The sequence below is a fragment of the Acipenser ruthenus genome, chromosome 4, assembly GCF_902713425.1.
Source record: "Acipenser ruthenus chromosome 4, fAciRut3.2 maternal haplotype, whole genome shotgun sequence".
In the NCBI taxonomy this organism is placed as follows: Eukaryota; Metazoa; Chordata; class Actinopteri; order Acipenseriformes; family Acipenseridae; genus Acipenser; species Acipenser ruthenus.
Window position 1 is genome coordinate 18944408 of NC_081192.1, and position 12743 is coordinate 18957150.

Below are 12743 nucleotides of genomic sequence, written 5' to 3' on the forward strand. Positions count from 1 at the left end.
TGCACCACACTGAACATGGACCAGAGAAAGCAAAGGAGAGAGTTGTCTGAGGAGATCAGAAAGAAAATAATAGACAAGCATGGTAAAGGTAAAGGCTACAAGACCATCTCCAAGCAGCTTGATGTTCCTGTGACAACAGTTGCAAATATTATTAAGAAGTTTAAGGTCCATGGAACTGTAGCCAACTTCCCTGGGCGCAGCCGCAAGAGGAAAATCGTCCCCAGATTGAACAGAAGGATAGTGCGAATGGTAGAAAAAGAACCAAGGATAACTGCCAAAGAGATACAAGCTGAACTCCAAGGTGAAGGTACGTCTGTTTCTGATCGCACCATCTGTCGCTTTTTGAGCGAAAGTGGGCTCCATGGAAGAAGACCCAGGAGGACTCCACTTTTGAAAGAAAAACATAAAAAAGCCAGACTGGAATTTGCTAAAATGCATATTGACAAGCCACAATCCTTCTGGGAGAATGTCCTTTGGACAGATGAGTCAAAACTGGAGCTTTTTGGCAAGTCACATCAGCTCTATGTTCACAGACGAAAAAATGAAGCTTTCAAAGAAAAGAACACCATACCTACAGTGAAACATGGAGAAACATGGCTCGGTTATGTTTTGGGGCTGCTTTGCTGTGCCTGGCACAGGGTGCCTTAAATCTGTGCAGGGCACAATGAAATCTCAAGACTATCAAGGCATTCTGGAGCGAAACGTACTGCCCAGTGTCAGAAAGCTCTGTCTCAGTCGCAGGTCTTGGGTCCTCCAACAGGATAATGACCCAAAACACACAGCTAAAAGCACCCAAGAATGGATAAGAACAAAACATTGGACTATTCTGAAGTGGTCTTCTATGAGTCCTGATCTGAATCCTATCGAACATCTATGGAAAGAGCTGAAACTTGCAGCCTGGAGAAGGCACCCATCAGACCTGAGACAGCTGGAGCAGTTTGCTCAGGAAGAGTGGGCCAAACTACCTGTTAACAGGTGCAGAAGTCTCATTGAGAGCTACAGAAAACGTTTGATTGCAGTGATTGCCTCTAAAGGTTGTGCAACAAAATATTAGGTTAGCGGTCCCATCATTTTTGTCCATGCCATTTTCATTTGTTTTCTTATTTACAATATTATGTTGAATAAAAAATCAAAAGCAAAGTCTGATTTCTATTAAATATGGAATAAACAATGGTGGATGCCAATTACTTCTGTCAGTTTCAAGTTATTTCAGAGAAAATTGTGCATTCTTCGTTTTTTGTGGAGGGGTACCAACAAATTTGAGCACGTCTGTATATATATATATATATATATATATATAAAGTGAGCAAATCTCAGACACAGCTCTGCTGGGCGATTTCTTAAACATGTGCCTGTTTGCTCGACCACAGGACAAAGAGGCCATCCGTTGGGTTATAGATAAGACGGGAGGGAGAGGGATTGGAGCTATGTCAGGAATTTGACACAAGGTCCTCGGGTGATGAGCTGAATCAATGCTTGTTGCATTTTTTTGTTTTGTTTTGTCTGATGTCACTAGAACAAGTAATTGCTTGTTCCTAAAACTTCTGGAAGTAAACCTTTAAGTACTCCAGCTCAGCATTTTGAAAAGTTCAGTGTCAGGGCTTAGTTTAATATATTATAATGCTTAAATCATTGGAGCACAGGCAGTTCAGGGCAACAAGTTCAGTGACAAAGATAAAAACATTCATGTTAAAAAGACTAATTTTATAATGAATACAAAATAAATACCAAGCAGTAGATCACTTATCTGTATACATAATTTACTCACACTAACATAGGACAATCAAGTTTTATGTTGGGTAAAGGTGAACATTACAAATCCATGTATAACGTAATTTGAGATTCATTGTTACTAATGGATGTTCTGTTGAGATCGTGAGGTTAAGATCCTCTCAAAATGTTGGGACAGGTGTGTCTGTGCTCCTTGCAAGTTAGTTGCCTCCGAGTGGACTAAACCTGCAGTATCTTCAGTGCACATCAGGTTTCTGTGGGCAAATTAAGAACATAAGACAGTTTACAAACAAGAGGAGGCCATTCAGCCCATCTTGCTCGATTGGTTGTTAGTAGCTTATTGATCCCAGAATCTCATCAAGCAGCTTCTTGAAGGATCCCAGGGTGTCGGCTTCAACAGCACTGGGGAGTTGGTTCCAGACCCCTCACAGTTCTCTGTATAAAAAAAAGTGCCTTCTATTTTCTGTTCTAAATGCCCCATTATCTAATTTCCATTTGTGACCCCTGGTCCTTGTTTCTTTTTTCAGGTCGAAAAAGTCCCCTGGGTCGACATTGTCAATACCTTTTAGAATTTTGAATGCTTGAATCAGATCACTGCGTAGTCTTCTTTGTTCAAGACTGAACAGATTTAATTTTTAGCCTGTGTGCATATGACATGCCTTTTAAACCCGGGATAATTCTGGTTGCTCTTCTTTGCACTCTTTCTAGAGCAGCAATATCCTTTTTGTAACGAGGTGACCAGAACTGAACACAATATTCTAGATGAGGTCTTACTAATGCATTGTAAAGTTTTAACATTACTTCCCTTGATTTAAAGTCAACACTTTTCACAATACATCGAAGCATCTTGTTGACCTTTTTTTATAGCTTCTCTACATTGTCTAGATGAAGACATTTCTGAGTCAACATAAACTCCTAGGTTTTTTTCATAGATTCCTTCTTCAATTTCAGTATCTCCCATGTGATATTTATAATTATTTGTTTATTTAGCAGACGCCTTTATCCAAGGCGACTTACAGGGACTAGGGTGTGTGAACTATGCATCAGCTGCAGAGTCACTTACAACTACGTCTCACCCGAAAAGACAGCACAAGTGAGTATGGCTGTGGGCTGAGACTGTCTGTTAAACCAGCTGCTCTGAAATGCACGTTGGTGTTCTTCTTTACTTAGAAAGGTATCTAGGTCCAGATATTCAAAAGGTTTGCACACCAGGTTATGCGCATTGCAAATGACCTTTATGCACGAATGCACAAAATGTACCATATTCGAACCTTCTTTTTGCGTGTCACAATCCGTTTTGCGCTGTGCACAAATATAATGTATGCTTAGCACAATTTTTGCGAGAGCCTGACATGTTCAAAACTATGCGTCAAGCACAAAACCAGTTTTGCGAGGCACAAAATGACGCTTTTAAAAAGCAAGCCTTAACTCCGCCCATATCACTCCAGCACCCTCACCCAATCACTGAATTGAAATGCAGGCGCTTTCTGAGGTACTACAACAATGGAAAACACCCAGCGATCATACAAGGTTCCGTCCACATCTATACAATGATTATATTCAAAAGAATGATTGTGATAGCAGCATCAGTTTGCACCTCCTTACCTTGCATTCACATAGATTTCAATATCAAAGACACTGCTTATACAGTAGTAGGCTAGGCTACTGATTTACTGTATTGGTAAATTTTGTTGGCGTTTTGAATATAAAGTTATGAAAGGTGCTCCTTTCTTATTCCACTGCCTATTCAGCCCTTTTTATTTAAGTTTAATTGCCCCCAAGTTTTATATATACTATAAAAAAACAGGTGATTGCACCTGGCTTATTAATATTTTTTTTTTGTTAATGTATGAATGTATGTAAGTATTTTCTTATAACAGACACCCTTATCCAGGGCGACTTAGAAAAAAACACATTACAAAAATCAGATGAGTCCAGAGACAGAGCAATAGTGGTTTGATAAGCGGGATCACGGCTAATACTGAGAAAGAAAAAAAAAAAAAAACAGATGGTTCTGCAACAGAAAACCAAGAAACGAATGAAGTAGAAAATGGAGATGAATTAGAATAGGTAACATGTACTCATATTTGTGTGACATCTGTCAAAATTATGGCGACAGAAATAGAGAAATCATAAACTCACTTCCCAGCAAACAGCACAGCATAGATACATCTGTTTGAATTCTGTAGAATCTGTGATGGCCCTTTTAAATATTTAGCTTATCAGCCATGCTAATGCCAGTGTTAATGATAAACATTAGATTCAAATGTGTGCATGTGCGCAAATGTCATATGCTTAAGCATAAACATATTTGAATTGCTCCGAAGGCCAAATTTGAATGAAAATGGCTGTTTTGCGATACGCGTAACAGGCTTGCAATAAGCAGAATGTTTCCATTACACTACATTGTTGTTATTATTATTATTATTATTATTTATTTCTTAGCAGACGCCCTTATCCAGGGCGACTTACAATCGTAAACAAATACATTAAGTGTTACGTTGTTGTGTAGTATTCCAATTCTGCGCATTCACGCGTTGCTCTTGTGCATTTCTGCTATATTGTTATTGAATGCGCAGGTGGTTTTGCGAATTGAGTAAAAAAAAATGCTATTTTCCAACTTCACGCAACTGTTTTGTGCTGTGTTGGAAAATTATAATTTTTTGTGCAAAAGCACTAATTTATGCGAAGCTCAAATATTGAGAGGGAATTACGCATCACTTCGAATATTTGGGCCCTAGTCCTGTTGGTCTTCATTGTACCATCATAATCGAGGCTGCCGAGAGCCGCCATGGGCCCCGGGGAAGGATTTGGTATGTGTTTTTTTTTTTTTTTTTTAAACTGCAAACATGCTTCTAAACCAAGCAATGATACTTGCAATCTTAGCAGTGTCTGAGGAAGATCTTTTCAACTGATAAAGTATTTTGATAATGTTTTTGAAGGAAACTGTCAATATAGAAGTTTCATTATATCAATTAAAATCTGCAACAGGATAGTTTACTTTCTCAAATAAGTTACATTTAAGTTATTTACAGTATTCAAACTTTTTTTAGGTAAATTAGTAAATACATTTTTTTTCCTACAAACTCCACATAGTCATTTGTAACAACATTGGAAGCTTACTTAACATCAGAACATACTGTATTAGTATTAAAATACATTTAATGGTCACTTGCCGTACACCTATTTTATTTATCCTGTGCCAAAAATCTCTGCTTAACTAATAACCTGTATTAGTAAGTAGATTTGTATTTTAAGCAATATAACCAATCATTCTCTAATTGTGTTTACCATCAGCTGAAGAAAGTACTTTCTTTATTTTATATGATATAATTTTTCTAACAAACTGCAGCACCACGTTGTTTTGAGCAAATTGTAGATCTTAATAGAATAATTCATACTGTGGTAGTATAACATACTGTGCGACTTGTTCTTTTTAAAGTTTTAAAATTCCAATTCTTAAAAAATAAATAAATAAATAAAATTGCTCTGCCTTCAGCTTTTTGTAAAATATGAAATGCAAAAGTTCAAATCGTTGTGTGAAAGGATTTAAACTTAGCTGAACACTGAGTAGTTAAGGTGAAAATATATAAAGCAAGTTACTCCTGCTAATCCAGTTTGATACTGTATGACTCCCAATCGTGAGTTAGGGGGCGTGGCCCAGATCAGGTATGCTATGATGTGCCTGTCTAAATGGCCTTTTATTTTATTTATTTATTTATTTATTTATTTATTTATTTATTTATTTATATAGCGCCTTTGACCAAGACGCTTTACAGTTATTAGACTAAGCGGTACAATCAAGAGAAATGGCGGAAGGAAAAAGGTACGTTTACTGTGAGAACAGAGGCTAGGGCAGGGTTGGGCAAACAAGCAGGGTCCTGACCGGGGGTTAGGGGCTAGGGCACGCAGTGGGATAGGCTAGGGTGAAAAGATGTGTTTTAAGGGAGGAGCGAAAACTGCGTAGTGTAGGTGACTGTTTTATATGGAGTGGGAGTTTATTCCAATGAAGGGGAGCCAGGAGGGAGAAGGAACGGAAACGGGATTGGGCACAGGGCGAGGGTGGGACCGAAAGGGACAACAGAGTTTGAAGCGTAAGGGACAGGGGGGGAGCATAGTTAGAGAAGTTCAGCCAGGTAGGGTGGGGCGAGACCATGGAGGGATTTATAGACTAGAGTAAGGAATTTGAATAAGCAGTGATAGTAAACAGGGAGCCAGTGTAACTGAAGGAGAAGAGGGGAGGTATGAGAGGAGCGGGGGAGGTTGAAAATGATGCGAGCAGAGGCATTTTGAATTTGCTGTAGTGGTGTGAAGGCGTAGGAGGGAAGGCCAATGAGGAGGGAGTTGCAGTAATCGAGGTGGGTGAAGATGAGAGCATGAACCAGAAGTTTAGCGGCAGAGAAAGAGATGGAGGGGCGTATTTTGCGGATGTTAAATAGGTGGAATCGACAGGTGTGTGTAGTGGCTGAGATATGATCAGCAAGGGAAAGGGTAGCGTCAAAGATGACGCCGAGGTTTACGAGCAGAGTTAACTGGAATGAAGGACGGGAGGAAATGAAATGGTGGGGGTGGGAGGGGGAGAAGAAGGGGAGGGAAAGAAAAGGATTTCAGTTTTTGATGGGTTAATGAGGAGGTAATGGCGTGCCATCCAAGATTGGATAGCAGTTAGGCAAGCAGTTATACGGGTGGAAAGGTCAGGGGTGAAAGAAGGAAAGGAAAAGAAAATCTGGGTGTCATCAGCAAAGAAATGGTGGGGGAAGTTAAATGAAGAGATTAGAGCTTCAAGAGGTGAGGTGTACAGAGAGAATAACAAGGGTCAGAGGACAGAGCCCTGGGGAACACCAACAGTCAGAAGGGAGGGGGGAGAGGTGAGGCTGTTATAGGTATGAGTGCAGCCAGCTAAGGGGTGTTCCAGAAATGCTGAGGTTGGAAAGGGTGGAGAGGAGGATGGAATGATCGACTGTGTCAAAGGCGGAGGAAAGATCAAGGAGAATGAGAATTGAAGAAAGGCCAGCGTGGGAGGAGTTGGCCAGATGATTCTGGACAGCGAGGAGGGCTGTCTCTGTGGAATGGGAAGGACGGAAACCAGATTGGAATCGGGGGTAGAGGGAGTTGTCGGATATGTATTGTGATAGGCGTACGTGAACTAGACGCTCAAGGAGTTTTGAAAAATATGGAAGGAGAGATTGTGGAAATGTATTGTTTGAAATGTGTTGCTGTGTTTCAACTTAAATGATTTATTCATGTATTCATTCATTCATTCATTCATTCATTCATTCATTCATTTATTTATTAATTTATAAGTTTATTATATTTAAATACTTGTACAACCCTTCTTTCTAATGGTGTATGTGTATTCACAATGGGTCTTTACACTGGATATGTTTGTTAATCCATATAACACTTTGAGTACTATGATTTAATGTATGTTGGCATGGGGATTTATTTGAATAGCTGCTAATGGCAGGTACTGTATACAGTATATCCAGATTAAGTAAATTGCAATTGCTCTGGATTTGTACTTACCTGTTCTAAACTTGAATACAGATTAGACTGATTTTTAAGGTTATCACAATCTAGGTATTGGCTATGCATAGACATGTGTTAGTTCTCCTACATACTTAAAACACCATACTTTCAAGATAGCATAGGTAACTCCATCAGGTAAAAGCATGTTTTGTGAAGAAATCCTTTTTTTTTTCTTCCCTCAAACTCTTTTATGAGAAATACATTAAAGTATAAGTCAACATATTTTCTTATTGTGAATGTGTTTGAATGATTACATTGTTTTAACTCTCTTCAACTCACCAGAAAAGCAGTGTTGTTTGTCTAATGGCTGCTCTTCCCTCCCTCCTTGTGTGCCTCTGTCCAGGTGATCTCCCAGGGCTTGGCTGCTCAGAATGGGCTGCAGGTGGGTGACAGGATCCTAGAGGTGAACGACATCGACCTGCGCCATGCCACGCACCAGGAGGCCGTCCGGGCACTGCTCTCAAACAAGCAAGAGATCCGCATGCTGGTGCGCAGGGACCCTCCCCCGCCGGGCATGCAGGTGAGGCACAGTGCACTGGAAATTACTGGACAACTACAATAACACAGGCATTAAGAGCACTTTGCTATTCAAATGTAAGAAGCACAACATGAATTGACTTCATGAAAGCCTTCAAATACAACTGAGAATATGCCTATGCTAAAAATGTAATGTATTGTGAAGTCCAAATAGGGCACCAAGGCGATTTCATTGATCAATTAATGTTTAATTGAGGCTTGCAAAATTAAAATCCATAGCATTCAAAAATGGATTAATTGTTGCATAACTACTGGAAATCCACTTCAGAAATACCTGTGTGATCTACTGTAGGTGACCTTCAGCTAGCAGTAATCACCGTGCATCCAACTGTAACTACAGGGCGCATTGTGTGTGCAAGGAGGTAATAGTCACAATCACCGTACCAGACAATGCCTTATTGTTTGATCAAGTTTGCTCCTCTCTTGATTCTCCCAGTCTTTCAGCCTCTACTCTTTGTAGATTATGAATGTCTCATCTCTCCCTGGTTGACAGGACATTTTAATTGAGAAGCTCCCGGGGGAGAAGCTGGGGATCAGTATCCGAGGCGGAGCCAAGGGCCACGCTGGGAACCCCATTGACCCTTCTGACGAGGGCATCTTCATCTCCAAGGTACCACGCCTCACTGGATAACACGCCACCTGCTCTGCTGCTTTTCTTACGTTGGAGGATGATTCATAAGTTTTATTTTAACAAACAAACAAAAAAACAGAATTTCAGGATTTTTGCATATTTTCTGATTTCAGTTATGTTGGAGACACAGACCTATATTCCCCCCACAGGAAAACTGCCCCCTCCTTAGTAAATATGTTAAATTGGCAATTTTGCCTGCAGTGGAAATATGGGACTCCTGTGTTTTTTTAAAAGTAGGAAACCTCTGTATGAGAAACAAAACTGCAGCTTCTAAAAAGACAGTAAGGAACTGCTTTTAAGAGAACATTTGAGAGGTGAGGTAACCATCATGCATTAGCTTGGAATAGAAATGCCATGCTTGCTCCAGCTATTCCCCTGATACTGGGTGCTTCCCCCTGCAGATGAGCTTGAGTGGTGCGGCAGCCCGGGATGGCAGGGTCAAAGTGGGGATGCGAATCCTGGAGGTGAACAACCACAGCCTGCTGGGAATGACGCACACTGAGGCAGTGCGTATCCTGCGCAGCATCGGAGACACGCTGGCCATGCTGGTGTGCGACGGCTTCGACCCCAAAGACGCTGGCAGCGTCGAGGTGAGCCCTGGGGCCAGACACGCAGACATATTCCATTCTTTATGGGTAATTCCTGATCGTGGACATGGTAGCTTCAAAATACAGCTTCAATCGTGTTTGCAATCATTCTGAGAGGTTCTAATTACTCAAATATTGTTATTTCTACTTCTGAATGTATTTCGTGTTAAAGCTTTTTAATGTATTCCATGTTAAAGTGCTTTTGCATGAGTTACTTATTTGGTTAAGCAAAGTATGTTTTGGAAACTGAAGCAGTGTTTTGTTCTACTTGGCATTTATTACAGCAGTCAATAGAATGGCATCGGGAAGCTTTGTGTACTCTTACATTGATTTCTGGTCCCCTGTTGGCAGCAAGAGAGCTAAGGGATGTGACACACCTATTGGTACTCAGTCACAGAGACAGGAATAAGTGCAGAAGTATGTGATTAACATGCAAAGTACAGGCAATCAAGGCTAACCATCGCTGTATGTATAGTTTCTAGGCATTTCTAAAGTTTCTCGTAACTATTAAGTAGCCAAACTTGAACTCACTCACTCACTGACACACACACAGTGTTTGTATTGCCTTGTCTCTGATCAGTGTTTGTGTGTCCCCAGGCATCCCCTGGTGTCATCACTAACCCCTTTGCCACTGGCATTGGTCGGAAGAACAGCATGGAAAGTATCTCCTCCATCGACAGGGACCTCAGCCCAGAGGAAATGGAGATCATACAGAAGGTGAGGATGCAACATTCAAATAGAAATGAACAACTCAAAGCATCTCAAGTATTGTTTCAAAATCGGGGGGGGGGGGGGGGGGCAGGTGACCACCTTTTACTGATTAGGTTGTTTTGTGTTTGTTTTCTTCCAACTAGGAAATGGAGATGGTGCGGGAGTCTACGCAGTGGGAGAAAGAGGAGTTGGAGAAAGTGGTGAGAGAAAGAAACCCACCTTTCGTTTCTCATCCATGGGGGTATATTCACAAACAGGCTGCAACGCAACAGTATTAAGCCTTTTCTAAAAGATACTCCTGACCGTCCTTAACAAGCCCTCCTTACGCACCTCCTTACCAGCAGATAACATTCACTATATGAAGGGCTCATCCTGGTTGCCCCTTTATAAATGTGATGGATTCAAATCTAGATTTATGCTTCAACACTGTGTGTCGGGGTGTGCTACAAAGCTCAAAACATCAGACTGAATCTTGTTATATTTTGACCAACTTCTGAAAGTGTTGGACTGGTCCAAAATCCAGAGTATTGGACTAGTATAAGCCTTGGTATGCATATGTGTGAATATACCCCTATGTTTTTTTTTTTAATAGATTGGTAAAGTTTCTCTCTTTAAATTGTTTATTCATGGATGGCTATTTCAATACATTTAACAGGCCTTTCTGGTTGTTTACCACCACATGATCATTAAGCATCTAAGTTGCAGTGTTCTAATGATAGAAGCCCCACAATTAATTTCTCATTGGTTTGCTGTCTGATTTGTGAGTAGATGGATGGACAGTAAACCCTGCCATGTCTCAAGATCCTCACTATTCATCTAATCTCCAAATCAAAAATGGGTCATTGCAATTTTAGCCTGCAGGTGGCAGCAGTGAAATATAATTCAAACATTACTTATTCGGAGAAGTCAATGTGAGGATCAATACGATCACAGAATGGTTTGTGAATATGAAACGCTTCTTATTAGGGTACTAAAACTATTGGCGTAAGTCATTTATTCTTACTGTTATGAGTGCTCACATTTTCCCTTCTATCTGTGTGCACTTCTGATCTGTGAAAAAGCGCATTCTAAAATATTACCATCCCAGTTCATCTTATCCATTTAACTACCACTGCCATGTTCATTGTCTTTAGTTATACAACAGACCGAAGCATGAGTGTTGTTTTAACCCATGAACAGCCATGTGTGCGTCTTTCAACCTCCAGCATCTTTCTAATATAGTCAATGAGTGTGGATCTTAGCTTGCTGGGTAAACTCGAAGTGTCAAGCAGAACCCAGATCTTATAATGTGGTTCCAGTTTTTAGGAAGACCAGTTCTTTCTTACCGCTTACCTAAGGGTTGGTTTCAATGCAAGCACATACTGTAAGCACATCCTATACAATTGAAAGTTCTGGCTGTATTGTCAAACAGTTGTTTTTCGGAGGGCGTTTTAATGTGTTGTTGACCGCGTTGCAACCTGGCATGCATGAAGTTGACTCTGTTAAAGACATCTGTAGCTAGGCCTAATCGCTTGACTTATCACAAGCCAGTCATTGTTTTGCCTGGTAAACAAAATAAAATGTAAAAAAAAAAAAAAAAATTGTGTGAGCGTGTTTTACAAAGACAAATGAGTGTTTTTGGGGTTGTCAGTTTGCGGGGTCAAAATGCATCACATTGTGAATGTGAGACATGTCTCATTTGTGTCAATAAGTAAAGTCTCAGGACTGAATTTGTTGAATGTAGCAAAGCAGTACTGCTGACCCTATCCTCCCTAACCTTCACTTACCCACTCCTGGCATGGCATGTTCCTTCAAATCTCTTTAAATGATTTATTTTATAATCTCTTGTTTCCCTGTAAGAGAGATCCACATTGCTGAAGTCTAGTATATTCCTTCTTTCTCCTGTCCCATAGCTGTCTCCTGTATTCAGTTATTGCTGATGAATCTAACAAGCTCTTTGTAACAGAATGGCTTTCCCTTTTGTTTCTTTCCCTCAAACATCTCCCCTGTCCCTGGCTGCCTTTCCTGTGTTTTGGTGCTTTCCCTCCCCTCCCTGGCCCTCACTCTGTCTTTCTGAAGGAGCAAATGCGCAGGGAGCGTGAGGAGGCCAACCGCCTGCTGGAGGAGGAGGCTGAGGTGAGGAGCTCCTGTCTTTACCTCCGAGACCCTGCTGGGAACCCTCACTGCTCTGCTCTCAGGCTTCAGAGCCTCTGTTTTACTGACTTGATGAAGCTTTTGTTTAACTCTCCACTCACTACTGCTACTGATCTGATAATACAATACAAGATCTAAGATGTTGTATTTGTTGTACGAGCACAGCTATGGGAATGTACATGAACAATATGTCTTTTAGTAGTGGGCCATTGCATTATTGCAGTGGTTCCATAAACTTAGTGTTTGGGATTTCCCTATGGGCCAGTGCTCTACCCAACAGTACCGTGCCCCTCTAGTAAACCCCAGATTTTCTGTCAAGAGGCAGTGTGGTCCAGTGGTTAAAGTCCAGGGCTTGTAACCAGAAGGTCACCGTTTCAAATCCCACCTCTGCCGCTGACTGACTCACTGTGTGACCCTGAGCAAGTCATTTAACCTCCTTGTGCTCCATCCTGTGGATGAGATGTTAAATCAATGCCCTATTGTAAGTGACTCTGCATATAATGCACAGTTCACAGCCCACCTCTGTAAAGCGCTTTGTGATGGTGGTCCACTATGAAAGGCACTATATAAAGATAAAGATGTTGTTGTTGTTGTTATTATTATTACCTATAGTAGGAGTGGGTTTGCTACCAGCAGAGCTGCCAGACCTGTGTCCCTTTCACTCTCAGGGTCTGTTGGAGGCTCAGGTCGTCGTGCAGTAGGTCCCCTACATTCCTGTGATGCACGATACCTTGGACATGTTCCTCTTGCTCACTCTCTTGTGTGTTTTCACAGAGTTTCAGCACAGGGCCTCTAAAATTGGACTACAAGACTCTTGCAGCCCTTCCCAACGCCAGCGTACAGAAAGTGAGCAGGGTAAGTGCTTCCAGTTTTAAACCCGTGCA

The 12743-nt window shown here is 41.1% G+C and overlaps 1 protein-coding gene across 23 annotated transcripts in view; it reads left to right on the plus strand.

The window, feature by feature from the left end:
- Positions 1–12743, plus strand: part of LOC117399365 (protein scribble homolog) — a 149822-nt gene that overhangs the window by 102333 nt on the left and 34746 nt on the right. For 21 of the 23 annotated variants that reach the window (XM_059022129.1, XM_059022133.1, XM_059022130.1 and 18 more), the window contains exons 23-29: positions 7604–7780; positions 8291–8407; positions 8830–9018; positions 9613–9732; positions 9870–9926; positions 11785–11841; positions 12634–12714. In XM_059022129.1, coding sequence (XP_058878112.1) covers positions 7604–7780; positions 8291–8407; positions 8830–9018; positions 9613–9732; positions 9870–9926; positions 11785–11841; positions 12634–12714 — 798 coding nt within the window. The remainder of the gene's footprint in view (positions 1–7603; positions 7781–8290; positions 8408–8829; positions 9019–9612; positions 9733–9869; positions 9927–11784; positions 11842–12633; positions 12715–12743) is intronic. The other 2 variants (XM_059022132.1, XM_059022150.1) reach the window with 1 other exon arrangement.